The following is a 27,425-nucleotide window of genomic DNA, read 5'->3' on the forward strand; positions in this document are numbered from 1 at the left end:
CCAGTTTCCCCCTGCCTTGAAGGGTGGGTTCCATTTTAACCTGTGACTTAGTGGGGGCCTGTTTATCTGTACTGACCAGGATCTGCCCTGGCACAGGCACAAGGAGGAGTGCAGCTCGCTGGCCCGGGGGTAGGACTCTGGGGAGTTGGGGTTAAAGTATGCTGTGGCCACCTCCACAGAGCAAGATTGCCTCCTTGGCTCATGTGACGAGTGAGTGCCCCTGCATCACCCAGCTCTCTGCAGTGCAGCCCCATCTGTGCAGGAGGCCAGGGCCTGCCTTTGGATCCTGGAGGTGCAGTGAGAAGCTCTCTGTGGGCGGTCACGGGCTCTGCTCTCCTCTCATGGGGGTGGGACAGGCTGCTGCCACAGGACTCCTAGCTTTGAGCACAGGACGCTCTGACACGTAGAACAGCTCCCTAAGCCCTGACAAGCCTCTGGCTCAGACATGTAAAAGGGCTGCATGTCCCTTTAAGCTGGGAGTGCTTGGCCCTGACTCGCAATGGAGCAGTCAGGATCTTTACTGCACACAATGCAAAACTTTGTTGGAGCAGGTAATTATCCACAGGCAGCAAGGGGAGGAGGGAGGCATCTGTCTCTGAAGCCCTTGGACAGCGGGGAGTCAGCCCCGGGATTGTCATGGTTTTGCTCCACGGAAGCAGGTCAGCTGGAGGGAGAGGTTTGGGAAAGGAGCCAGAGCGCTGAGTTTTGGCTACTTGCTTATCTCTGCCTGGGTGAGGATCCCAGGGCAGCTGGCCTGGCCTCCAGGGCTTCATCCTTGAGTCCGGGAGTCCTATCTTGGGAATGGTTCCGCTCCCCCACCCCTCCCCCCGCCCCAGGGCGTGGGGGAGGGGAGATTTGTTCTTTAATTCAAGGGCAGGTTTAAACAAACATCAGGTGACCTGGCACTGGGTCTGTGAGAGCAACTTACTAAACCCAGTCTTGTGCTCAACAGCTGGCTAGGGGCCAAGCCCTGGGCAGGGGATCCCGTGCCTTAGGTCTCTGGGCTGCAGCGGCAGGACATGCCCCAGCACTAGGGCCTGGCTTTAGCTCCTTCTGCAGGGAGCAGTTTGTGACTGAAGCTGGGAGGGACAGCCAGGTAGGGGGATTTTAAAGGGACAGTCCCATATTTAAGCCCTCCTGCAGGTGTCCCCACTTAAAAAAAAAGGGTGAATTGTCCCCAAGGTCCTGTCTCTTTCCTACAATCAGTACTGGTGGATCCTTGCTCACCAGCCACCCATCCAGCAGAGTTGCCTGGGGGTGATCCAGAGGCTCATGTTGGGGGTGAGTGTGCAAGGCTAATGATCAGGCAAAGCTGCAGCATGTGGGGCCAGCTGTTCCCCCCACGGGTCCTACTCCACGCTGGTTCTGGGCCAGCAGGCTCTCCTCTCTCTCTCTCCCCTCCATCCCCCGCACCCCGTTTCCAGCCAGCAATGGCTGCTTTTTGCAGAGGCTGGTGAGGGTGGGCAAGCGGTACTTGGTTGTGTGTCACCACAGCTGCGCACCCACCACTCCTTTGCATACTTTCCCTCTTCCTGTCCTCTCCCTACTGTGCCCATTGACCCCTCCTGCCCCGCCATGCAGCCCCACTGCTCCTCCATTTCCCCTTACTCAGCAGTTTGCATCCAGCTCCCCTGATGTGTGGAGAACCAGCCCCTGGTCTGATCATTCAACTCCCTGACAGCCTGGCTGGCCAGCTCCTTCCTTCCCCCACTGCCTCTGCCTGGGCTGGCACCCAGGGAAAGCTCAAGCCCTTTGGTCCTGGGCGCTGGCTGGGAGAGCCAAGCCCTGAAGCCATTTCTATACTGTTTGTGCCTCAACCCTGCAGGTCCGCAGGCAGGAGCATTTAGCCCCCTCCTCTCACTCTACCCCTGCCTTACGTCCTGCCCCCCGGTAGTGCAGGGGTGCTCTGTCCCCTGGGCACCCTCCCCTGGCCAACACTTAGGTTCCCTGGGCTCTGGTGCTTAATGCACCCTTGGGCCTTAACCCCTTCCTGCCTGCGCTGCACCCAGAGAACAGGAGGTAGCTGAACTACGTTGGTGGCCAGCAGCAGCCTGGAGTCGTTGGCTGCCTGCGTATGCTGTGTGATCCAGCAGGGGCGGTCCGCTTCTAGCCCCACAGGGAGTTGGGCAGTGGTGGGGAGGCAGAAAGGAATAGATCACCTCGGGAAAACAAGTGCTGAGCCATCACTCCCCTGCCCCTACCCACAGCCCTACCCACAGCAGTTCCCCTCTCCTCCCTTGCCTCCTGCACAGCAGCTGGACGGCTGCTGCTTGCTGCCTTCTGGTGTGAGCCCTGACAGATATCTGGGGAAGGGGCCTGCGGCCCTGAGTACTCCCCACATGTTGCCTTGAGAAGATGTGGTGCCAGGTATCAGGAGAGGTGGGTCTTTCCTGGGAGCCCTGTCAGGCATGGAGGTCACAGAGGTCAGTCATCCATATCTCCAAGTGAGTGAGTGTGAGCGCTCCCTGCGCAGCCCTTAGCAGTGAGAAGTGTCCAGCCACGCGGTCTTTCTTTTCAGCAGGGCTCAGTCCACTTGATGTTAATTGGAATGTTTGTGCTGCGGAGTTCTGATGGATTGTCAGTGATCTCGCTTGAATATGCGTGATTTTACCGAGTGTCCTTTATTCAGCAGGGTGAAATATGGTTACGCCCTAGTCTCTGGGGGCCTGTCCTTGCCCTCTCGGAGTGCTTCAGTCTTACTGGGGGTCCCCGGGTCATACTTACGGGAGCCTGTGCTTTGCAATGCCATTGGAAGGCTGCCCAGCCTGAGGAACAGGAGGGAGCTTGGCCTAGTGGTTAGAACAGGGCACTGAGTCAAGAGTAAGAGCAACTCTCTGCCCATGACTGGACGAGTCCCTTCCCCACTGTGCGACGGGGGAGAGAATCCTGATGCATGGAAGGGCTGTGAGGTTGGGTGAATGGAAGCTTGTTGGGGTGCATTCCTGGGGTGCTGACAGGATGGGCGGGTGGGCGGGCTGCTCCTTAGCAAGCTCAGACTGTTGCCAGCTTCGGGGTAGCACGGATGGGTCTTGCTCAGGTCCCGCAGCAACAGCCACAGTCTAATAATAATTGGGGGCCAGGCAGGGTGTTGCGTTGAACAGTGACAAGGGGTGAAGCCAGCAGCGCTGGAGCTGTTATCGGTGGGTACAGGAGGCTGTGTCCGCAGGCTCCCTTGGGCAGCTGCACTGTGCTCCCTGAGTGGAATGAATGGTGCCCTCTCAGCGTGCCTGGGAGTATGAGAGGCTGTCATGGGTACACAGCTGCTTCCCCAAGACGCTCTGAGCTCGTGCCAGCATCTGGGCCCAGCTGTTGGCCTGGGAAAGGCAAGGTGACTGTCTGTCTGTCTGTGTCACTTCCATGTGCTTCTCCATTGCAGGCTCTAGGATGCCGGGGCCAGCTAGGCTAGACCTGCCCACGTGATCCTCACTGCCTCCAGCCCCCACCCTGCCTGCCCATCATGCTGCTGCGCTCCTGGCGTGGAAAGCTGAAGCTGCTGCTGGCCACTGTAACGCTGGTGATCCTTCTCTCGTGGCTCTGGGTCTTTGTGGGCAGCACACAGTGTGAGTATTGCCTCGCTCTGGGCCGAGGTACTGCCCAGGACAGGGGATTGAGCGACAGCAGGCGTCTGCCAGCCAGGGCTTGTGACTTGTCCTGGTTCTGCCCAGGCCCGCTCACAAGAGGGGGGCAAAGGGGACTGTTGCCCTGGGGCCTGGCACTTCAAAAGGGCCTGGGGCTCCTGCTGCCGCCACTGCTACTGTGGCGGCAACCAGCTGACCGGGCCCTTTGAATCCCAGCCAGAGCATTGGACTGCATAGTGGTGTGCTGTGGACGGACGGCTCTGAGAGTTGGCTCCCCCCAGCTCTGCCCCTCCCATCTGAGGCCCTGCCCCTTTCCAGGAGCACAGAGCAGGACACCCCCAACCTTGCCCAGGGTCCCGGCAGGTCTGTTGGCACCTCTGGTTCTGCTGCTGTGACTGACTGTGGATCTAGTGCTTACTCTGTCTCTGCCTCAGTTTCCTCATCTGCTGTGACTTGGGGTGGTGCCACTGCCGTGTTTCTGGGGACTTGTGAGGACAAGAACGTTACTGCGTATAAAGCGTCAGGGGCGCAGAGCTCAGCGGAGAGCTATCACTTGAAGCTGGGAGAGGGCTCAGATGGGGGCAGGGGCTGGGCTCTAACCTTCAAGCTGTGTGGAAAGTGACAGGAACAACACTGTGACCCACAAGTGCTGGTCTAGGCTCCCCAGAGAGAGCTGGTGCCTTACTGGTGGATCCACAAAAGCCAGCATGTGGATGAGAGTGGTGCGCGAGGCTCCAGCCTCCCACAGGGAGAGGTGCCTGGGCTGGGCTGTCCTGTCTCTGCCAATGATCCAAACTGGGGGAAGGTTGTCCTGTGCCTCACTGGTGTGTGGGACCTGCCCCGATGGGCCTGCTCAGAGGCCACCTAATTCCATTCAAAACAGCTGAGGGGAGTTGCTCCCTCACAGCCTGGTTAGGTTCTCATCTAGGAGGTAGGAGACTGCTGGACCCCACCTGAAGAGGGGAAGGGCTTTGAACAGGGTTCTGCCGCCTCTCAGGTGAGCGCTCTAAGAGGTGAGCTGTTAAGTCAGTCTCATGCTCTCTGGCCCGGTAACGGTCAGTAGGTGAGATTCAGGGAAATGCCTGTCAGCACGTTGCCGAGCCCACCACAGGCTGTTGATTGGAGTTAGGCGACCTCTGGGCCTCGACTGGATCAGGTTGTCCAGGTGAGGTGGGTAGCTCAGTGCCTGGTTTGGAACTAGTTGGGCTTAGGTGGGAGACAGATGTCCGGAGCTTAGAAGCAAGCCGCCATGCGCATGCCTCTGTGCAGATTTGTGGTGCTTTCTCTCTCTCTCCCCCTCGCTCTTCACCTCCACAGATGGCTTTACTCAGCCCCCAGGGCCACTCCTGTATTTTCTCCCTCCCTTGCTCTCAGTGGTTTTGGGGTGCTCTCCCCACTCATGGCCAAGTGTTCTCTTCTCCCACCTCCTTCCCAGGGTCGGGGGACAGTGTCTGTCCTACCTTTGACTCCTGCCGTGTCCTGGGGTCTGAACTCAGAGCGGCTCTGCCTGCTCTCTCCACACAGATGGCCGTTCGCTCCTGTTATCTCCTTGCTTTGGGGACCGGCCGAGCCAGGACCTGGAGCGAGAGGCCTTGGCATCCCAGGTGCACAAGGTGGAAGAGGAGAACCAGCAGCTGCGCCTGCTGCTCAGTCAGTCTCCAGTGCAAGCTGGGGCTGCGGAGAGAAGCAATGGCAGCCAGCTGCGGACAGCCCCCTCTGAGGATGGGGACGCTGCAGCAGCTGAGAGGGGCAACCGCACGAGCTGTCCCAGGCAGCAGACGGTGCAGAAGTGTGAGGTGGGCAAGTGCGGCTGGGTTCATGGCACTGTCCTTGGGTGGGGTGGTGGGGGGGACACCCTCTGGGAGCAGCATGCGCGGCCGGTGACACAGGGCACTGAGGGTGCCCTGGGCTGAGCAGAGAGGCCCTAGGTTCAGGGCCTCCCCTTGCAGTCTGCTTTGTTGGAGCCTCAAACGCTTGGCAGTGGGAGAGGCTGGTGAGAGAGGCGTGTGAAGCGCTTTATTTGCAGTGAAAGGTGCGATACTGGCAGCCCAAAGAGTGACCCCCTTGCCTGCTGCTGGAAGCGTTAGTGCCCCACCTCTGTGCTTCAGGCGTGTGAGCACACGGGTGGGGAGGCAACCCCAGGGTCCCTGGGTTCTCTTCCAAGCTCTGCCATCTGGGACAAGGCCTTCCTCTCCCTGCCTCAGTGTCCCACCCATTACCTGCGGGTAATGACCCTGACCGGCTCCACTGGGTTGCGAGGCTATTTCTGTGTGAGGTGAGATGGGCAGGTTGGGAAAGGGACGGACCAGCCACTCTCTCCCCCTGCCTTGAGAGGAGAGGGCGCAAACCAGCACCAAGATCCCGGGGAGGGGGCGACACTGGAAAGCGTAGCTGCCCCAGAAGGGCGGCATGCGGGACTCCCCTTGCTTCAGAGGTGCTGCGTGGGACAGGTGCAATCGTGCCTTCTGTCTCTGGCAGCTCCTGCATGTAGCCATTGTGTGTGCGGGCCACAATGCGAGCAGAGACGTGGTCACCCTGGTGAAATCCATCCTCTTCCACAGGTAACCCAGGCGGTGGCACAGGAGGGTGCGGGGAGGGGCTGTGCTGTGTTATGCGAGTTTATTCTTACACTGCACTCACCGTGTCTTCAGGAGCTTCAGGTGGGCTTCTGTCTCCATGTCCAACCCCTGCGTCCTGGGAGCTCAAGTGAAATGGAGGTCGGCTCTAAACCGCTCCAGCAGCTTGTCTCACCAGAGCGGCGTGGGAAGGGGAGGTGTGCAGCAGGGAAGCCCAGGCTGTGGTGGTGGGGAACTTATCCTGTCCGTCCCCCCGACAGTCGCAACTTGCAGGCTCCTGTGTGACTGGCCAGTGTTGGAGGGTCCCATGTGAAGGGGACTGTGCTCTCTGGGTAGGAGGTGGGTGGTGAAGGCTGCCTGGGTCCCACTGGTCATTCCTGGGGAGGTGGGGTGGGGGGTCTGGCTCAGGATGGGGCAGCTTATCCCAGAGGCCACCAGCTTTGGTGAGAGGGGAAGCTGTCCTGGGCTCAGTGGCTCTGGAGGGGTCTCTGACAGCTGCCTGCATTTCTCCCTGCCAGGAAGAACCCTCTGCATTTCCACCTCATCACGGACTCTGTGGCTCTGCAGATCCTGCAGACTCTCTTCCAGTCCTGGATGGTTCCCTCCGTCCACGTCAGCTTCTACAACGCAGACGATTTGAAGGCAGGAGTCTCATGTTTCGTATGCCCCTGCCCCAGCCCTCTGCTCTCCCTCTCCCAGCTTCTCTTCCCAGACTCAGTATTCCAGCCAAGCGAGCCACCCCCAGGGGGGTGGTGGTGGAGGAGGAAGTTCACCAGACTATTCGCTTTTTGGCTGCTGGTCTCTCTTCTTGCTCTCCTCCTGGTGTCTGCTGCCGTTACACAGATAAGGGGCACTCGGCTGGCATGGGGGTTGTGATGGGGCCTTTCTCCTCCACTTTGGCTCTGGTCTGCAGCTAAAAGCTGCTCCCTTCTGCGGGCTCCCTGGTGGCCCTTGCCTGAAGGGTGAGTCCCAGACCCATTCCAAGCAGAGTGACACACCCAGAGCACAGAGAAATATCCCAGTGGGCCCAAAAGAAAACAGGCCTATGGGCAGGAGCGGAGGGAGACTCAGCCTTAGGAGGTACGACTGGGAAATACAACCTGAAACCCAGATCCTCCCTGAGCAGGGCTGCCACAGCCTGGGAGAGCAGGGCCGTGATGGGACAGAGCTGCACAAAGGCCGCTGTACCCGGGGGTTCGGATCCTGGAGCCAGGAGGGGACAGCTGCTCTTTGTGTGGCTCTGTGCGCCTCGCTCCCTGGGGTCTCAGCTCATGGAGCAGTAAGAGAGCACTTGGTGTGACACCGGCTCTGAGGAGCCCGAAGATGGCCCAGACTGGAGGGAGCTAGGGAGGGGTGACAGGAATGAACAGGGACTTGTGGTGAGCAATGAAAGAACTGAGTCTTTCCAACATGGCTAGTGACTGTAAGGAGGGGAGGAGAATGTGGGTAGGTGGGTTTTCAGTCCTCCCACCACTCTCCACGTGGGTATTTTCAGCCAGCCTGATGCATAAGGTGCAAAGTGGGGCAGGGCAGGTGGAGGCTTGGCTGAGTCTCTCAGCCCTGCTATTGAGGGAGCAGCCAGCCCATTGCGCAGATGTTGAACCCCTGGAACAGCCTGAGGAAGGGGCTGTCGCAGTCCGTGGGTGAGTGACTGGCTGCTCTTCTGGGCCTCTTCCATCTTCATTGCCCCTGGGGACACCGAGTGAGTGTTTGGGACTGAGAACTGGATCCCTGGGTTGGGTGTCTCATTCAAAAACACCTTAGGGTAAAGCGTGGGAGCTGTGCACCCCCTGGTGGCCGATGCTGTAACAGACGCACTCTGTGGGACCGGGCCTGAATTAGCCAGAAAGTTGCAATGCGCCAGTACTGTCCTCCCATGTGATAACCTCTCTGTCTCCCGCCTGCGTTTGAAGACCACCCTCATGCCACATTAGCCCCTTGTGGTTCTGAAGCTCCGTGGCACAGCCATGCTGCCTAGTTAGCCCCTGGTGCGGTGAGGGTTGGGTTTGGGGACCAGCCACACCAGCTTACAGCTCTGTTTGTGGAGAGGAGCGGCAGAGTGTAGGATCTGTGGTACGGGCTCAGCTCGGTGCAGGGTGTCCAGCCCCAGGGGGATTTGGGAATGGCCATATCCCGGTCCTGAAGGCCCCTCCCTCTCCGTCGCAGCCAGAGGTGTCGTGGATTCCCAATAAGCACTACTCTGGGATTTACGGGCTGATGAAGCTGACGCTCACGAAGGCACTGCCCTCCAATCTCTCCAAGGTCATCGTCCTGGACACAGACATCACCTTTGCCACGGACATTGCTGAGCTGTGGGCTGTCTTTGGGAAATTCTCTGGTGAGAAAGGGGTGGGGCGAGGCAGCGCCTGGGTAGCAGCTGGGTCGCTGCAGCTCTGGGAGCAGAGCCAGGCCCCCTGCCCTGGCACATCTGAAAACTTGCAGCCCCCTTGGCAATGGGTGGAGTTTAAGCGTCTGTTCTGCTCGGCGCTCCTTGTCTGTCCTCATTGTCAGCCACTTGCGCGGGAGGTTGGTAGTGTAGGACGTGGATTTGTGGGGGGGAACTAACTCCTCTAGTGAGGAGGATCTGCCTTGCTTTCCAGACAAGCAGGTGATTGGGCTGGTGGAGAACCAGAGTGATTGGTACCTGGGAAACCTCTGGAAGAACCACAAGCCGTGGCCAGCACTGGGACGTGGCTTCAACACAGGTGAGCCCAGAGCCTCCATGGGTCAGTTCCTGGTGGGCAGAGATTTATTCTGTGTCCCCGTCAGTGGTGAGAATGGAGCAGAGCAGAGCCCCCAGAATTTATGAGGAGGGCTGGGCTGAGCAAGTGCCTCCTACTCATCCCTATTAGTCTTGCAGGTAGCAAGGAGCTGTTGGTGTGAGTCCCGTCCCATCCCGTCCCAGAGAAATGCTGCTGTTGCCCGTGACTAGGGGAGCAAACTCAGCTCAGGCCTGTTCCAGCAAGCCCAAGGGGGATTGGACTCTGTGTGACCTTAGCCACAAGGGGCTCACAGCAAATCTCCCCTGGGGCTCTGCCTGTGCCTGTCAGTTGTGACTGACCCCTACTGCCAGGGCCTCTCTTGCAGACTGATTGTTATAAAAGAGATGAGTGGTCCCAGGACCTGAACTCAGACCCCATATCAGGGCTGCCAACTCTGACTGAAGTTATTCTGGGCCAGTTTTCCCCTCAACATGACATAATGTCATTTCCTTAAAATCTCCAGGCTTGCTTTCAACCGTCACCAAGAGACAGATGGTGATTCTGGGTGACTCCAGGCCAATCCTGGAGGGTTGGCAACTGTGTGCCTTAAATATGTCTGCTTCTGAATTGCTCATATGCCATTTGCGTCAGCAATGGCTGCTGTGCTGGGCTCCACTCTGCTGCTTTCCCAGGAGAGGTTTCTTAGGTGGCCACCCCCAGAGGTGACTGCTCCCCTAGGCCCTTCTTTTAGTGACTGAGTGATAGCCCACCAAAAAATTACTGAGGGGAGGAAGCACCCCCACCCCCACCCCCAGGATGCCCAGGGAAGGGGGTTGCTCTTCCAGAACTGGCTGTGGGGAGAGCATCCCAGGGCATTGACTTAGGATGCTCTGGAAGGGATGTGGCCTGTGCTGAGCTTGGGGTGGCTGAAGGCTGGACTGACTGCATCCCACACAGCTGATAGGCTGACTGGTGCCTGTGTGATGAGGGGACACCTGTGACCTTTCCTCCCCTTGCTGCCCAGGGGTGATCCTGCTGCTGCTGGAGCGCCTGCGCCGCATGGGCTGGGAGCAGATGTGGCGGCTGACTGCTGAGCGGGAGCTCATGAGCATGTTTTCCACCTCACTGGCAGATCAGGTATGGAGCCAAGCTGCGCCCCAGCCTGAAGGCTCTTCATTGACCCTGGGCCTTACCCTTGGACACAATAGATGCAGGAAGCTGCAGGCTGGGGAACAACCACCATTTGCTCCCGCTGACATGACAGACAACACTGGGTGCCCCAGGACTAAGGTTCCCTCTAATCTTTTTCCATCCATGTGCAGACTTTTTCCATTTGTGTGCAGAGTAAATTTTCTCACAGGCACCAAAGCCTGTGTGAACGCTCACCACCAGTAGAAGAAACACACAGAGCGGGGTGGGGAGAGGGGATAGCTCCGCTAATCACCTGGGCAGCATTGGAATCTCTCCTGAATGGCTGCACAAACACGCAGCGTATAAGGAACACTGCCTGGGACCCAGGGTAGAGACCTGTAACCTTCCATTCCAGCAGTTTCGTCTCGGTCGTGTCAGTCCCGTCCCCTGCTCCCTGTATCGCCCCCTCCAACCCTCAGGGGCAGAAGGTCTCCAGAAGTGCCCAGCTCCCCATGTTCTTATTGCCGATTCTCTTCCAGGACATCTTCAATGCAGTGATTAAGCAGAACCCAGTGCTGGTGTACAAACTTCCCTGCTTCTGGAACGTCCAGCTCTCTGACCACACCCTCTCCGAGAAGTGTTACTCAGAGGTCTCTGATCTTAAGGTGGGTCTTCTGGCCTGGCTGGGGCCTTTTCCTGCTCTCAGAAGGAACTGCATTGCAGGAGAACACTGTAGCTGGGCTGAGGAGTTCACTGCTGCAGGCACTGATTACGCCTACCGGCCTGGAGGATGGGGTTTTGGGTTCTGGGGTGCATTGGAAGGTGATGATGGGCCCAAAGGGGTAGGGAAACATGTTTAGCTGTTTCCTTGATGCTCCAGCCCACCTTTCTCAGGTCATCCACTGGAACTCGCCCAAGAAGCTGCGGGTGAAGAACAAGCACGTGGAGTTCTTCCGGAACCTCTACCTGACCTTCCTGGAGTATGACGGGAACCTGCTGCGCAGGGAGCTCTTCGGCTGTGCCAGCCTGCCCAGCCCACACAGAAGCCAAGTGAGCCCTTGCTTGGTGTCCCCACCCAGGCCCTTCCTGGTCCTTATGCAGGGATGGGAGGAGTGGGATGTGGGACATACCATCTCCCAGCGTGTTCCATCCATACATCTCCTGGGACTCTGCGGCTGGTCCCTATGTGGTTCATCTCCCGGGCTCCATCCAGTCTAGTTGAGAACATCCTGTGTGTTCCTGTCTGCCTCTGGTTGTTTCTAGGTGCAGTCTGGCCCCTGCCCCAACTCACTCTTATGTTCTAGCTGCAGAAAGCCCTGGAGGACTTGGATGAGGATGACCCCTGCTATGATTTCCGCCGGCAGCCTCTTATGGTACACCGCATTCACCTGTTCTTCCTGCAGTATGAGCTCTCGGCCTCACCTGATCCTGCTGATGTGACGCTGGTGGCCCAGCTCTCCATGGACAGGTACTGGGATGGTAGGAGGGGTAGACTCATGCTATCCTGCTCCCTCTGGGGCAGCTCCGACTGCTGAGGAGTGAGGACATCCAGACAGCTGTGGCACCTGCAAGCAGGTTCTTCAGTCCTGGAGACCGTACACAGACCGATGCTGTCAAACTGACCTAAGTCTTGTTCTGCACTAATAGAAACATCTCTTCTCTCAGGGAGTGCAGGGAACACTCCCTTGCAGCTACTGGGGCTCACATGGAAGTTGCGCCACAAATGAAATGTTTGTACGTTTTGATTCTGGGATTGCAAAATCATTCCTCACTGCAGAATCCTGCCCCCAAACCTGAACTTAACAATTTTTTAAAAAGAAAAAAAGAATGTTTCTAACCCTGCCAGCTGCAAAGAAAGCCTTGCAACTACAAGCCTGAAACACCACTGCCAGATGAATGAATTGTTCCTTAAACTGTGAAAATAAAATATGACATTACCAGAGTTAATGCTTAACTCCTTAAGCGCTGCACGTTGTAGCAGAAATGGGCAGGGAATTTGCTTATCCCACAAGTCCAGGCTCTCTCCCCACATGCTAAAAGCCTGATAGAGATAGCTGTTTAACTCTTCGACTCCCCTGATTTCTGTAGTGCATGTTAGCATGTACCTACACATCAGGGGCATGTCAAAACTGAATGTGTGAAGAGAGTAAAATAATCTGAATTCAGTATTTAGACAAATGCCAGAAGGGGCTGCTGCACTGATGGGGCGATCATTTTCGTGTTTAATTTGATGAAAACGTGTATGCTGGAACCTGGGGGGAGCTTCCAGAAAGGCCACGGAAGCCAAGAACTTGTTCTGGCATCCCAGTTTGCTGTGCTGCGTAGTGTTGGGAAGCAGAGGGTGGGGGCAGGGGGACAGCAGTGGCAACAGGAGGAGCGAGAGTGGTACTGGCACAGCTGAGCAGGAGGCTTGCTCAGCCTCTTCTGCTTGGCTGTTCCCATTGCTGTTGGCTGGAGCTCTCCCCAGTGGCTGGCTCTGGCACAGGCAGTCTCAGGCTTTCTCTCTTTGGCTGACAGGTTGCAGATGCTGGAGGCAATCTGCAAACACTGGGCAGGTCCCATCAGCCTGGCGCTGTACATGTCGGATGCAGAAGCCCAGCAGTTCCTGCGCTATGCCCAGGGCTCGGAGGTGCTGAGCAGCCGTAGGAATGTCGCCTACCACATTGTGTACAAGGAGGGGCAGTTCTACCCCGTCAACCTGCTGCGCAACATTGCGCTCACCAATGCACAGACACCCTATGTCTTCCTGAGTGACATCGACTTCCTGCCCATGTATGGGCTCTACGATTACCTCAGGTGGGCTCTCTCCACCAGGCCAAGTGAATCGTTCACCCCCGGGTGGGGATGGTTCCTTCCAGATGGCTACACAAGGTTCTGACTAGTTTTACTGTGTCCCAGACGAGGGGGCTCCAGCCCTTCCCTCAGGAGGTGATTCCCCAGCCCAGGAGCCCTTGCTGATAGGAGGGTTCTCGTTCTGTAGGCACAGGCTGGGCTTGAGCCCTGTGGGAAGGCTGTGCTGTCGGGGGAGAGAGAGAACCCTGGCTTGTCGATGCTCCTTCTGCACCACTGCTGGGTGGGGGTGCCGCATCCTTTCCTTGCCCGTTGCACCCTGAGGGCTTTGAGATTCCTCTTTCCAGCCTCGCCCTGAGGAAGGACGGGATGCTCTAGGGCTTGCTGATGCCCTTCCAGCAGACGGGGCCGCTGGGGAGCAGGAACAGGACTGCGTTTGAGGCTCTTAGCTCCTACAAAATGGCAGTCACCCCTTGCTGGCTCCATGCCATTCCAGCGAGGCCTCACGCTCTCCCCTGCCTGCTCCAGGAACTCCATGCAGCAGCTGGAGCTGCCCCAGCGAAAGGCAGCTCTCATCGTGCCAGCATTCGAAACACTGCGCTACCGTCTTGCCTTCCCCAAATCCAAAGCGGAGCTGCTCTCCATGCTGGACATGGGCTCCCTCTACACCTTCAGGTGGGTGCTGGGTTGCTCTCCTCCACGCAGCAGGGCCCAGGCCACAGGCAGGAGGTGCTCTGGTCCTTCCCCGTTCCTAGGTGTTGGGTCTGGCTGCACCACAAGTGCCTTTTATGTCGTCCCCCGCCCCCATAGTCTGTGCCTGTGTTGGGATCTGTTCTGAAGCTGCTGTCCTGTAAGTAGTGCCAGGAGTAGCCTTGTGCATCTCCTGGTAGCCCCAGGATTCAGTGCACCACTGACCTCCCTTCTGCAGTTTGTCCCTGGGACCTCAGGGTCCCCTGTGCATCACATCTATCTGGTGTTCCATTTCTCTCTCTCTGAAGGTACCATGTATGGCCAAAGGGCCATGCCCCAACCGACTACGCCAAGTGGCGGACGGCCACAGTGCCATACCGTGTGGCGTGGCAGCCTGACTTCGAGCCTTACGTTGTAGTGAGGCGTGACTGCCCCCAGTACGACCAGAGATTTGTGGGCTTTGGTTGGAACAAGGTATCCCACATCATGGAGCTTGACGCCCAGGTGAGCGAGGAGCCAGTGAAATATCCTGGGCAAAGGGGGCCCAGATTTTGCTTTGTGCCTGGGAGTCCTTTACTGCAGCCTTGGGCAGGTGGCTTCTGGCTCCCTTTCAGCACAAGACCTCCTTTGGACTAAGGATCTTGCTCCTGTGGCTGTGGGGAGACACCTGTTTGCTGACCATCTGTTTTTCCCAGGAGTATGAGCTGCTGGTCCTCCCCAACGCCTTCATGATCCACATGCCTCATGCCCCCAGCTTTGACATCTCCAAGTTCCGCTTGAGCGCTGGCTACCGGAGCTGCCTGCAGACACTGCGGGAGGAATTCCACCAGGACCTGTCGCGGAGGTACGGAGCCGCCGCTCTCAAATACCTCACCGCCGAGAGAAGCCTGTGATGCTGAGGGACAGCCTGGTGCAGGGCTGGAGGGAGAAGGGGACAGACCACTCCTTCCTATGGGGCTCACTGGAGAGCCCTCACTTGAAAGGGGTCAAAGCTCTAGCACAGTTTCCTCAGCACAGGAGCAGTAGCTCCCACTAGGGAGGGAAAGAGCCCAGAGGAAAAGGGGTCTTCGTTACTAAACTCCTCTTTAAGGAGTGAAGCATCAGGGATGAGGGTTTCTGCACAGCAGCTGAAAGCCACACCCAGTCAGAACAACAGGGCTGAACTCCCAGCAAGAGGCTACCTGAATCCCATCTCCCACCCCAAAGGCCTGGGCGGGATCATTTCCTATTGTTGTGGCCAGAGCTTTGGCCAATGTGAATGACCCCAGTGATGGGGGGTCCCGCCCATCCCCATGGGCACGAGTTTCCCAGCCTCACAAATCTTGCCAGGAAGCTGTGCACAAAACAGCTGGCGGCCTAGGGCCCCTGGGATGTGGTTTCTCCATGTCTTAAAAATGGAAGGCTCACCCCCAACCCCCACCGCAGGCGTTGCCTCTGGCCAGCCTGCACCACTAACCTTCACAGCCAGCTCCCAGCGGTTGGGGTGAGCGCTGTCCATCTTCACAAGGCTGTGCACAGGCTGTCCAGCTGCTGTCCCTTGAGGGTCACATCTCCTCCCCTGTATACCTAGTGAGGACTGGTGCTGCAGGTCTGACGCCCTGGTCGGTGCTGAGACTCTCAGTAGGTTTTATTTCTGGGCTGGGCCTTGGAGCTGAGCCAGTAGTAGATGTATTGCCAAATCTGGTGCTTGTTGTGATAAAACCAGCCAGTCTCAGCCAGCCTGGGAGCAGGTAGCACTCGACCCTGCTGGGCAGACACCGGCTCAGCAAAACCTCGTTGGGTGGAAAGCAACTGAATCTCATTGATATTGCCATTGGGGGTATAACAGCCCCAGAAGGGGATTGTAGCTGGGTATGGGGTTAGCGCCCTGCTCCATGAGCAGCATCCAGCAGGGACTATTCCATAGTGGGCCCTGGAAGGTGGAGGCGCAGCTGCCTTTCTCATGCTCTGTTTAAGTTATTTAAGGTGATTTCTCAGTGAGTGTCAATGATCAGGCTGGCCAGGAGAGCTGTTGGCCTTTCTCTTACTTCTGCTCCAGAAGTGAGGGGCTCTAGGCCAGTCTGTTGCCACTGTCAGTCTGAACTGCAAGAGCCACTCTTAGGCCAGCAATGAACCCAACCAGCCAGGGAAGTGCAGGCCAGTGGCCATTGTCTCACCCGCTGTCACCTATGGAATGGGCACAAGTGTCTCTTGCATTTTTTTTAATTAAAGCTTTTTAATTCTTTTTCAAATCCTTGGGGAGCCATGTGGTTATTCTGTCTCAGGCTGGGGCTCATAGGCAGGTAGTAAATGAGGGCAAAGGGTTATGTGAGGAGCCACTACTGTGCCGTCCCCCCACCCATGTAACAATTACAGTGGGTGGGTGGGGGCAGGGTAGTGCTGTTTACAGTAGAAATGGCAGCTCTGTCAAGCAAGAGTGAATGCGTCCCCCTCCCCAGAACTAGACCCTCTGGCACTTACTAGCAGGAGGGCCACTCAGGCCAGTGGCTACATTAAACTTTGTGGTACGAGGTGGCTGATGTGAAAAGCACAGTGGTGCCTCTGGCAAGTGACGGTACCAAGGGCATTGCAGGACTCCATGGGGCTTGGCACTTGCTAACAAACAGGTTAAAAAGATGTAGGTGTTTTTTAATTCTGCCCATACCCCTCTCACCCCCCCTGACAGACAAGCTAGTGCCTTCTGGCAAACACTCTGCAGGGCAAAGTCTACCCAAACAGTCACAGCTGTAGCCCTGCTGATGGTGAACAAGATGCAATGGAGTGCTACGCTGAGGTGGGGGCTAACAGCATTGTCTATATTTTAGTCCCTACCAGCAGCAGCTGTGCTGTTTGGGAGGTGCACACAGGTGCCAAGTGTGGGTGTGATCTGATGCAATTATCTGTGACTTGGCTGGGAAGTGTTTCCTGTACAAGTTCCTTCTTCCTGGCATTCCCACAACAGAAGTAACCACCTTCCCATAACATACTAGAGCAGAGCTCAAAATTAAGCTGATGCTGTTCCCCACTATTTCTACTAGGTGAAATGGTGGTAAGCCAGGCTGAGCTTGTGCATGGTAGTGATACTAGACTCACCCCCTTTTCTTAGGCTTGGGCTATGCTCACAGGGTTTAGTGACAACCCAGTGTCAACACAGCCGTGGTGCTAAACATCAGCACCTGAGATGCAGTTGGTTGACACTTTTGCCAGTAAGGTACTCGGCCTGTCCATGACTAGCTTTCATGTTGTGAGCACGAACGCCCCTCCTTAAAGCACTGGTTTCATGTGTGGCAGGGAAGAGGGGTAAGCACCTGCAGAGGACAAAAGTTTCTCAGTCATGTGTAAGTGTAGATATAGCCTTAGCCTAGTTTTGCAGTAGAAATCTATGCTGGTCTCATAAGGCCTGTTAGAAAGCAGGGACAGCACTTTTTTGGTGACATTTCTTTAGCCTCCAACAAAGCCCTGCTCAAGATGGAGTTTTACCTGGGCTTAAAAGTGATAGTTTGCTTGAGTTACTAGGTTGCCAAAACTCCTTTTGCCAGTATAAGCTGTGCCTGCATTAATAGGGTTTGCAGTTCAGCTGTACAAGGAAATCTCTCCTAGTACAGAACTGGCCTTAGTCAGGACAAACCAGCTGCTACAGCCATGCTTTGAAAAAAAGACTAAGAGCCAGTGACCCAAAGTGGAATTGGGTCCAGTTAGTTAGACTCCCCCATGCTCCTTCTGGGTGTGTTATCTTGAGGGAACCAGTGATGTGAACATTGTGACTGAAGAATCAGGAGTTAGGGGGAGCTAGTGGAAGCAGAAATGAGTTCTGGCTGTGTGGGTAAGTGGTCCCTTTTCAGGCCTTGGGGAAGGGATAGTTGTTTGGCAAAGCTACCCTTTCAGCCGCCCCTGGAACATGTTCACCCAGTGAAACGTGAGCTCTGAGCAGCCTCAGAATCATTCTGGACTCTCACTTTCTTGTGAGATGTAACAATAGAAAGCTCCTTCAGGCCCCGGTGCCTATGGGAGACACTTACCCCACCTGGTAAATATGGCTACAGAGACAAGAGATTTTATTGTTTTATTTAGTAAAAATGTTAAAATAAATAAATACAAATTGATCAGATGCTCTGTATCCCTGTCCCCCTCCCACCCTCCTGCCCTTCACTTTAATTTGTCTAAAATCTAAACACAGTTGTACCAAAACAAACCACAAGGGACTTGAAGGCTACAGAGAGAAGGCAGCAAAGAGACTGCGATTCACTATTAGCATCAGGCTAAAAAAAATAGAGATATTTAAAAAAAACCAAACCAGCTCACAAGTCAGTATTATTCTCATTATGCAATTCTGTGATAAGAGTGGTACCATTCAAAAGAAGGTATTTTACACCAAGGCCTGCAATGAGATGGGAGGCAGCACAAGAACGCTGGGGTTGTCTGGCATGAATGACAAATGAGAGAGAGGTGAGGAGTGGTTGGATGGTATCTGCTTAGGAACATTTATTGTTCCTATGCACGTCACATGGCTGTGGAAATCTAGTCAACAAAAACAAAACCTGCTACTTTTCCTGGTAGTGTCCTGGTGCACCAAGGGCTTAGGACAACTGATCTGTCACGTGCACTTGCACTGAGGGTGCTAGTTCCACATGTAACTACTCAATACTGCCACAAGTCTATGGGAAGTTGGGGCATTGCTTTGTTACAGAAAGTAAGGACCCCCTCAAAAACAGGTTCCTTTCTGTATCATCACTTAAAACCCCGTGTCAAAATTCCTAGCCTTTTTGATATTGTCCCTTGTGTCAGGAACTTGGAATTAGCTCACAGACAGGCATAACATAGCCAGAGCGGAAGGCACAGGCAGTAGGTATGGACTCTGTTACTACAGAATATTTCAAAAAAGGTGGGCGGGTAGGATGATCAGAACAAAGACGGCTAGACTCTTTCACCTCTAGCTCGCTGCTTCAATATGACCCGTGACAATTTTTACGTTACCAAAGCACAACACATCACTGGCACTAATGTTACCTTTTATAGCATATGCAGTGGCAGTCAAGGACGGGTTTGACCCCCCTGGCAATACTGCTTCCCCTCAGCCTGACACCTGGTCATTGTAAGTAAAGGGTCAAAAGACAATTGGTTGTGTGTGGTCAAACATCATAATCCTTCAGACATAGGGAGCCTTCATGACCCACTGTACTGCTTAGCTTGGCCCAGTCCTTTTCCAAAGCGCTGGGTTCTCTGCACAAGTCCTTCATTCCAACCACTGTACAACGACAGTGGAGCCCAGCCACACCTGCCTCTCTCACACCAGAGCTAAGCCCTGCACCATCAGCACTGACAAAGGTTTAACCCCCCTGTGAGAGTTAGTGCTCTGTAAAAATCTTAAGTGGAGACTAGGTACTTACCACGTTTATGGTGTGGTAACCTAGGCAAGGCAACTGACCTGGAAAGATACCAGGTCGTCTCTAGTTTTTTCCAGCACGACAAGCCACACATTAGTTAGCCCACAGTAAAAAAACATAACCTGAAATGTGGGCATGCCCAGAAGCACCTCCAGCAGTATATGGCTGGATGGAGCTTGCGGGTTGAGGCTGGCATTGTTCTGGAAAGATTACATTGTCATGTTAATTGTTCTAAGGTGCCATGGCTGCTTGTCACATATGGTGCAGGCAGTCACCCAGAGGCAAAGTAAATTTTGACAGGGAAAGATCCATGTTAAATTCTGCCCTCAGCCTGGAAGACAGTCTGCTATTTTTCAAGACAATGATAACTAAAATGAGGAGCCACATGAAAAACATGTTTAGGAATTACAGACTAGACCAAAGCCAGCAATGCTATGCAGACGTCTGCTTTGTTAATATACCCATTTGCTCAGTGTTATCAGTTTCTGGTGACTGACACAGAAGAAAAACAATATTCGGCCCTCATACAAGTGTAGAATTACCACCCCTCTTTAATAGAGGAGGAGGAACTGAGGTGTAGTGATTTTTCTGTTTTGTTTTTTCTCCAACAAGTGGCAGCTGATTTTTGGGTGCCCAACTTGAGACACCTTCAGTTTGACTTTCAATTTCATTCTCAGAGGCACTCAGCCGTGGCAGCTTCGCTTGCTTTAAAGGGAACGATGGGTGCTCCATTTGTCAGAAAAATCTCACCCTTGCTCTTACACTGGCTACCCAAAAAATCAGAGGCAACTCTTGAAAAGTTTCCTCTCGAGACTTACCCAGGGCCACACAACAATTGAGTAGCAGGGCTCGGATTACAGCTCAGGAGTTACTAGGTCCCAGCCTTTTGCGCCATCCATTGTGCAACTCTGATGAGCGAGAGCAGAATCTCTTTCTTTTCTGGCTCAGAATCACAAGTCAATTCTTCATTTCCCACAGCAATACTGCTAACATTTCTGAATGCCCGAGAACAAAGCAGTAGCAAGCTGCTGAATTTATGCTGTTTGCATTAGACATAAGTAAATAAAAGTAATTTTCAAAACAAAGCAAAAACCAAAACGGGTCAAAACATTGCTACAGTTACAAGAGACTGACAGAACTAGGATGTGTTCACAGTCTTTTCTTGTCCTTTTAACTCTCATGACAGTGAGCTCTTCCAGGCATTTGGGCTTAACAACATTAGTAAGAACAGCAACAAGGAAATGATTGTTCCCTTACTTGCACATTAAAATTGTCTGGTCTGGTACCAATATACTGCTGCATAACTGAAATCCATGATCCAAGAGATTTTGCAATGGGCCTGCGACTTGTTTTTCAAAACACTTTCCTAAATTAGGGAAATGTCTTTTTTGGAGAAAGCCTCAATTGGGTCACAGAAGTGGTCAAGACAGGACGAGGGTACCTGCCCCTCTAGGTCCTAGTGCCCCTGCAACTGTTGGACTGATCTGAGTCCTCCCATGTCTCCGTGCTCCTCTGGGATATTTTCTGTGCTCTTCTTTTTGCCACCTAACTCCCTGTGTCATTTCGCCTTTTCCTCCCATCTGTTGTCCCTTTCCTCATCCTACCGTAGTTCTTTCCCTCGGTTCCTTCCCTTACTTGCTGTTGACTCTCAGAACTTGACCTGCCCCTGCTCTCAGAAAGAGGCTCCCTTTTGTTTTGTTTCCCTGACCCCCATCTCCCAGAGATGCAGGCTGAGTTTGTACTAGCAGTTTTCTCTAAACATATCCTGTTTTGCTGTCCCTGACCCAGCTCCACTTATGGGAGCACAGGTGTAGACCAGCTGCCACAGCACAGGTACAGGCCCACTAGGTGGTCATCTGAGCCTTGCCTACACTAGCACGCCTGCTGCTTATGCCTTTGGTGGGAAGGGCAATGGTGGGGAAATGTAGGGAAGAAAGGCCTGTTGTCAGTGTATTCATCTATTAATACCATGCACACGGATGCAATGTATAAATACTTTACTATGTGAGTTCCAACTATGTGCTCGCTCATATATGCGCATCCTGTACAGGACACAAAAATACACACACAGTCCTTGTCCCAGGCAACAAGATGAAATGGGAAAGATGGGATGTACTGGGCAGCCCACTGGAGGAACTACAAGGAAGGATTTATGAAGTACCATCATCACCTTGTGGATGTGAGCAAAGGAGTAAGTAAGATGAGGGAATTGCATGAAAAGAGGCTGAAACCTTGGAGACAGGCCTGGAGCTCCTGCTCCTAAGTCATTCCTTGGGCATCTCCTGTTCCACATCTGATGGCCTACACTACACAACTGAAGCAACCTGCTACAGCTGCTCAGCCAGGGGCCGTTTCGAGATTGGGCTTTCTACTGCTAAGGCCTTAAGAGACATCCTGTTTTCTAAACAGAGAAGACTGTAGAGTCCACTTCTGGCTGTTGATGCAGCTTGTGAATGCCCTTGGGTGGGCAGTCTGCTGATCAAGTGAGGTCAGGACTCCTTGATAATGCCAAGCCAGTCAGGTGCATGGAAAAACATGTATCCTTTCTCTCTGGATGGAAAAAGCCATCTAGGCAAGTCTTCTTCTGTACACAAAAATCCTGGATGAAGCAGTTTTTTTCAGTGAGGAAACAGAAATTTTCTGTGCCAACCTGGCAAGCCTGAACTTGCCCTGAATCCTCAACTTTCCAAAGCCCTTAAAGCCTCATTGCCAGACTAATTGCTACTGCCAGCAAGACAAAGATAGGGGAAGAAGGAACTGAGGGAGCTCCACAGAGAATCTGGGGTATGGAAGAAAGTTCTCCAGTCCCTGAAGCTCATCGGGGGGCAGGGGGGAGAGCAGCAGAGCTCACTGTGGCTGGGCTGCTGAGAGAGTATTTCACGTTCCCCTTATAAATTTGTGAAAAAGTGGGAGGGAGAGCCAGGAAGCTGGTGGTAAAACTATTTGTGCTGCAGGAACTGCTGTTGAGGTTCCCCTCGCTATGGTGAAGCATGGAGAAGAGACTAACTGCAGCTCATGCTGAAATTTTTAGTAGATCACATGTAGTGCCAAGAATTGAGTCTCATCAAACTAACCCTGGTCTGGGTCCTGGAAGATGGCGGAAGGAAAGGTGGGCCTACTGTTCCCCTCAGATCCCATGTAAGCCAAAATTCTTGTCTGTGCTCCACGCAGGGATGGGGATACAGTTGGCAGATAAAGTGCCTGATGGCAGTTGCAACAAGACATCCTACCCTGTGACTGGCCACATCATCGCTACTCTTCTGTCCTTTGCGAAGGTTAGATCATGGAACTTTCTAGCAGGGACGTTTAGGTTTTCACCTCTCAATACTCCATTTTTAAAAAACAGGTTTAATTTTCACACTGTATTACGAAGGTACTGGGAGAGCAAATCCAACATGATTCAGCCTTTGTAGGGCGAATACGTGCAGTGCAAATTCATTAATAATGTTTTGCTACATCTGTATTATAAGGACACCTCTATTTTTTCCATGCACTTCAGGAAGCCACAAGAGGATCTCACTCTGGGCCTTTGTGAATGCTGGCCTAGAGTGCAAGGGCTGGGACAGTCACTGGAAGAGGCTGATTCTAAGTTGAGGAGGTCAGGATTAATGTTAACATCTAAAGACAGCCTGGATATGGTTTTGCTTTCTGAAGACTTGTCATACTATCAGTAAAATACATCACAGACTTCCTGTCAACAACGAAGCTAACAGATCTGCCCACAAAAGCTCCTTTCACTCTAGGTAGACAGATGAAAACTGTCATAATTACCAACAGAATCATGTTTGTAACTAAAAGTGAGTAAGATTCTTGTCTTGCTCTGGTAACCATTACGTTTCCAACACTGCCCATCAATAATCCATACCAGCACTACTTTGTCACTGTTTTCTACAGCACTGAGAATGCTGTTGGTTCTAAACAAGTAACAACTGGATGTAATACTGAGTGACAGACCACACGTGCACTTTCCGGACATTTTAAGCACCAATCTCAAGGGTATGGGGAAAGCTATTTCTAAAATTCACTTGTTCTTTTTCTGAGCAGGGAGAGCGGCACTATGATTTAGTGAAGTGGTTCCCAAACTTTTCAGTAACTTCAATGAAACAAACAATTCCACAGAACACCCCACTTTTTCCTTATGGGTGGTAGGGGAGGACCAAGCATTTATACCACGTCCCAGCTTCATCTGTCTCCCTCCCTCCCCTCTTTCCACAGCAGGGATGCAGGGGGCAAGCTCCCTGCCAGCCCATTTGGGCTGGGAAGCAGAATTTCCCCTGTTAGCTGTGACTCAGGCAGCCTTGCTTGTTGAACTGCAGGTGGTATGGGGTCGTCAATTCCCCCTGCCCCTGCTTCCCTCTGCAGTGGCTCTGCAAAGAGCCACTGCCGGGTGAAATTGACAAAATTTCAGGGCACAGTTCGACAGCTCCCATGGCACACCAGTGTGTGGTGGCACACCATTTGAAAACCACTGATTTAGTGCACTGAGCACTGGGGTAGAAGCTAGGAATGCCTCTGATATGAGCACCCACTGTGGTCTCACTGCTTCAGTTTTCCCATCTTTAAAATGTAAGTAAGCAGTCACCTACACTTGCCAGTGATGTAAGGATTAGCTCATGTCTGTGTGCTATGTAGGAAAAACAAAATGTGAAATATTACTGTGTGGCTTTCCGTATAGTCACAGTTCACAGGAGTTTAAACAAGAGGTCTCAATACCACCAGATCACACCAAACGTAACAGGAAAGAAAAGGAAGCAGATATTAGCGGAAGCTAAAAAACTAACTACCAAATAATTGTAATTTTCTATTTAGTAAATGACAGTTTCCTTCTGCCCCTTGTTTTCAACTGGATTGCAGTGACCCCTCAATGTCTGTGCAGCAGCAGCATTGCTAACGTCAGCACAGCTCTTGGAATGGAACTGGCCTATTAACTGATGTTGCTGCAGAGCCAATGGGGGAAGAATACCAAAAAGGATCAGAGAGAAGAAAATCTGTCAGAGAACATCAAAAACTCTAAGATGAGATCCTTTATCTGCCAGGTCAAGAGTGAAATTTAAGTTAGGGTCTTACAGTCTGGAGATTTTTTTTCCCCCCCAGTGAAACCTTTAACATGGGTTGAAATTAGACTTAGTAAACTGACAGACCTCTTTCGAGCTTAGAGACAAACACACACCTTCAGAAAGGGGCAGTGGGCAGGGCATGTTCACAGGGGAGGAATGAAAAGAGCAAGGTATTAATAATTCCTTGGTGCTGCAAAACAAGTAAGACCACCACTGAATTCCAACCTTAGCCCCTTCCAGTAACAGGCAGAGGAGAAATCAAGCCAGTTCTCAGCCCTTGAGCACACTGTGACTCGCAATGGCACAATTCTCCGCACAGCACTCTGAAGATAACACTGGAGGAAACATGGGAATTGCTATGTCTGGTAGGATTGGGGTTCCATCTAATCCAGTAGTCTGTCTCTGACATAGTATCTTGAGAGGTGCAAGAAACCCCTCTGTAGTGCTTGGCTTATGCCCTAAAGCAAGAGAGTTTATACCCCTTGTATATTTTCTCTCACTATTCCCATAAATCCTTGCCCCAGTGATACCTTGTGGGAAAAAGTTATGCAGGTTAATTGTGTGTTGATACGAGGAAGTATTTGATCAGTTTTAAATGTTTCACTGGCTGCATTCCTACATTGTCACTGTTTCTATCTGATACTTGCTTCTTAACTGGCTTCACAGCAATACAGACATTTGAATATAAAGTCTAGTCTTCCACAGGACCAGCTGAGGAGGGTACACAACAATTCCTCCTTCACATCTACTGGCAAGAGTGGAGGATCAACTCTGGAGCTCAGAGCTGAAAAACATGTTCACTTCACTGGAAAAGGGGAGGTGTCCTTGAGGAACAAACTGTTACTGAAAACAGTCACTAAAAGAGAGTGAAGGAAACCACCCCAAGAATCTCAAAGAAGCATGGGTGAGGCTGCAGTGGGATTCTCAGGCTGTGCCAGGGTCAGAGTATTCATTCTACTTTGCCCAGAACATAGTAGGCAAAATGCAAAGCTTTTCCATGTTCCACTTCCACCAGCAGTGCACGTCTGCTCGGCTACTAAAACACATGCAACATTTACCACCATGCAAAGAGCTCATCTGCATAGAGGCCAAACATTGCTCTCACTGAACTAAAGAGGGAGTCTGGCCGTTGATTTCAAGGGAAGCAGGCTTTGGTCCAATATATTCATATGCATTAGTAGAACTGGAGAGCCACTGCATGTCTAGGATCAGCACTCTTAACTGACAATCCCTATAAGAACAGAACTCACAAGGCATGCTCTCATACCCCGTCACATGAAAGAGATGGAATTCTGAAATAAAGGTGATATGACAAAAGGATATTTGTCTTTCATTAATTCTACACCTGTGCTCTAATCAGCCCATATTTAAATTATTACAAAAGCAAAAAGGCTTTACTAATCAACCTGCCAGTGCTCGTCTCCAGGCTACTAACACACAAAAGAATGGGCAGATGTGGTAACAAGAGACAAGACAGAGAGCACCTCCAGATGGAGAGTGAGATGCAGTACTTACAATTCAGCCAGTGACATGTATGATATAAGCTATGGAAACTTGCCCCATGGGATTTTAAAACACAAACACAGAATAATGTCATCATAATAGGCAAAGTCTGTCTTAAAAAATTCTAAGCACACAGCGTTTTCTCCAGTTCTGACACCTTTTTAATAGAAATCACTTGTTTAGGAAACAAATAGCACTTTTGTAATTTGTACAATGTTTCTTATCTTGATCTTATTTTAAAGTAACACTAGGAAGACCTCAATATCTTTTATTTTCCTTTTTAATTTTAAAAAAGTTGTTTTCCCCCAGATACAAAGATTTTGCCCTTGCATAAAAAAACAGTGCCCAAAACGATGACACAAGGACTCACAAAGACTCACTGTATCTCACTGACACTATTACTTCTAATCTATACCATGCAAGGTCCCATCTACCTCTTTAATTAGACTGTCAGCCTGAATAACAGCTTTTCTATTCCTTATTTGTTTTTTTGTTACCGAAAAAAGAGGAAATTAACGAGAAGGACATTTCTCTGTTCAGTTCACACATCTGGGTCACTTGCTGCTTTGTTCAGGATATTTTTGTTATTTTATAAATACAGAAAAGGATTGGAACCTCGTTTTCAAGTAAAATCACTGATGAACATTTCCCCTTCAGACACCCCCTTCTCAATGCTTCAACTCAACCATTTTGGTCCCCTCTGCTCCTGCTCCCAACAAAGGACTCCTGGATCAACTTGGAAGATCCAAACCAATCCAATTCTCCAATGTATTTCATTTGTCTATTGTGAAGAAACAAGGTTAACCCAACACTGCCAGGACAATAATCCCCAGCCTGCACATGTGCTCGTTACTCAGTGAAAAATCCATCCCCATTTCATTTTGTGTATCTTCTGTCTAAATAACAGTAAATACTGCTTGTTTGATAGACTTGTCCCCACTGGGCACTGGGATTTGTTAATTCATATTTTGGTTTTTGGTTTAATAGTATGGAGAGTGTGGAAACAGGAAAAGCCCACAGGCTCTTTGGACATATTTTTTCCCTAGCTAAACAAACTGTTCTGCAAATAAGGATTTAACACCTGCTCTCCTCCCTCATCCCTGCTCCTCACCCAAACAAAAATAAAACAAACCTATAGTGGCTGTGGAGGCTGCTGCAGGCACACACTGGTGTAAAATATAGAGAGAGTAAATATATTATTTCACTTGGCATGGTGCTGGCAAAGAACCCCCAGCTGGCACTATTCATGTAACATGATCCAAACTTTGCATGTACACACAGAATAAGAAGGATCAATTGGCAAACTCCAGTGCCGCCTGGCACAAGCATCTTCACGCTCTCTCTGGAACCAAAGAACTAAAGAATTCTGCACTTTCCAGAAGAAATCCGGTTTTGCTTTCCTAGAGTTTCGTTATTTTGCTCTTCCTCCTAGCCGCCTCCCTTGGCTCCTTCTTACTCAGCTGTGTTATTTAGTCTCATCACTTTTGTTACAGTTCACCATGCAGCTCTGGGAAGGAGATGGGGCTGGAGTGGAGGTGGCAGCATTAGCACTGTTAGTCGAGTCCATGCCATTGGAGATGGCTACTGAATTAACCTCAGAGTTTATGGGTTTTGAAAGGTCAATGCCTTGGATGAGGCGGATCAGCTGTTTTACCTTCTCTAAGGAGCTGTGCATCTCCTTCTGTTTTGCCAGGATGGTATTCTTCATTTCCATGCATTTCTGCAGCAAATCAGAATGACAAAAAGCTCAACCATTACACCCATATGAAAAATAAACAGAATGGAAGATGATAAGGAAAGGAATTTGGATATTCTGGAAGTGACTGCACCTGGAAGTTCACTTCTGGAGCCTGGAGGAAGCCAAACCTCAAAGCTGCACAAACAAATTAATTAATATTTACAGATAGATAAATTAAAATTGCCAGCAGGGAATTACCACCTGCTCTGTCCCATTTATGTAATTTTCCTCATAGATTAGGAAATCATCAGAGACACCTCCACCCAAATATGTTTCTTCTGGAGGAAAATACAAGGT

General features: G+C 52.1%; 2 protein-coding genes across 16 annotated transcripts in view; one reads left to right on the forward strand and one right to left on the reverse strand.

Annotated features, from left to right (window-relative positions):
• LARGE2 (LARGE xylosyl- and glucuronyltransferase 2) overlaps positions 1-15,698 on the forward strand; it is a 50,159-nt gene extending 34,461 nt beyond the window's left edge. For 6 of the 8 annotated variants that reach the window (XM_074997553.1, XM_074997552.1, XM_074997554.1 and 3 more), the window contains 14 exons: positions 3,377-3,560; positions 5,103-5,374; positions 6,057-6,139; positions 6,673-6,796; positions 8,417-8,492; positions 8,755-8,859; positions 9,881-9,993; positions 10,527-10,652; positions 10,882-11,037; positions 11,292-11,455; positions 12,505-12,783; positions 13,306-13,452; positions 13,776-13,971; positions 14,163-15,698. In XM_074997553.1, coding sequence (XP_074853654.1) covers positions 3,458-3,560; positions 5,103-5,374; positions 6,057-6,139; positions 6,673-6,796; positions 8,417-8,492; positions 8,755-8,859; positions 9,881-9,993; positions 10,527-10,652; positions 10,882-11,037; positions 11,292-11,455; positions 12,505-12,783; positions 13,306-13,452; positions 13,776-13,971; positions 14,163-14,360 — 2,142 coding nt within the window. In that variant the 5' untranslated portion in view covers positions 3,377-3,457 and the 3' untranslated portion in view covers positions 14,361-15,698. Of the gene's footprint in view, positions 1-3,376; positions 3,561-5,102; positions 5,375-6,056; positions 6,140-6,672; positions 6,797-8,320; positions 8,493-8,754; positions 8,860-9,880; positions 9,994-10,526; positions 10,653-10,881; positions 11,038-11,291; positions 11,456-12,504; positions 12,784-13,305; positions 13,453-13,775; positions 13,972-14,162 lie in introns of all 8 variants that reach the window. The other 2 variants (XM_074997559.1, XM_074997558.1) reach the window with 2 other exon arrangements.
• A 1,450-nt stretch (positions 15,699-17,148) lies between these two features.
• Positions 17,149-27,425, reverse strand: part of PHF21A (PHD finger protein 21A) — a 269,156-nt gene continuing 258,879 nt past the window's right edge. For all 8 annotated transcript variants that reach the window (XM_074997568.1, XM_074997563.1, XM_074997565.1 and 5 more), the window contains one exon: positions 17,149-27,110. In XM_074997568.1, coding sequence (XP_074853669.1) covers positions 26,856-27,110 — 255 coding nt within the window. In that variant the 3' untranslated portion in view covers positions 17,149-26,855. The remainder of the gene's footprint in view (positions 27,111-27,425) is intronic.

Source organism: Carettochelys insculpta, chromosome 6 (assembly GCF_033958435.1).
Source record: "Carettochelys insculpta isolate YL-2023 chromosome 6, ASM3395843v1, whole genome shotgun sequence".
Classification (NCBI taxonomy): Eukaryota; Metazoa; Chordata; order Testudines; family Carettochelyidae; genus Carettochelys; species Carettochelys insculpta.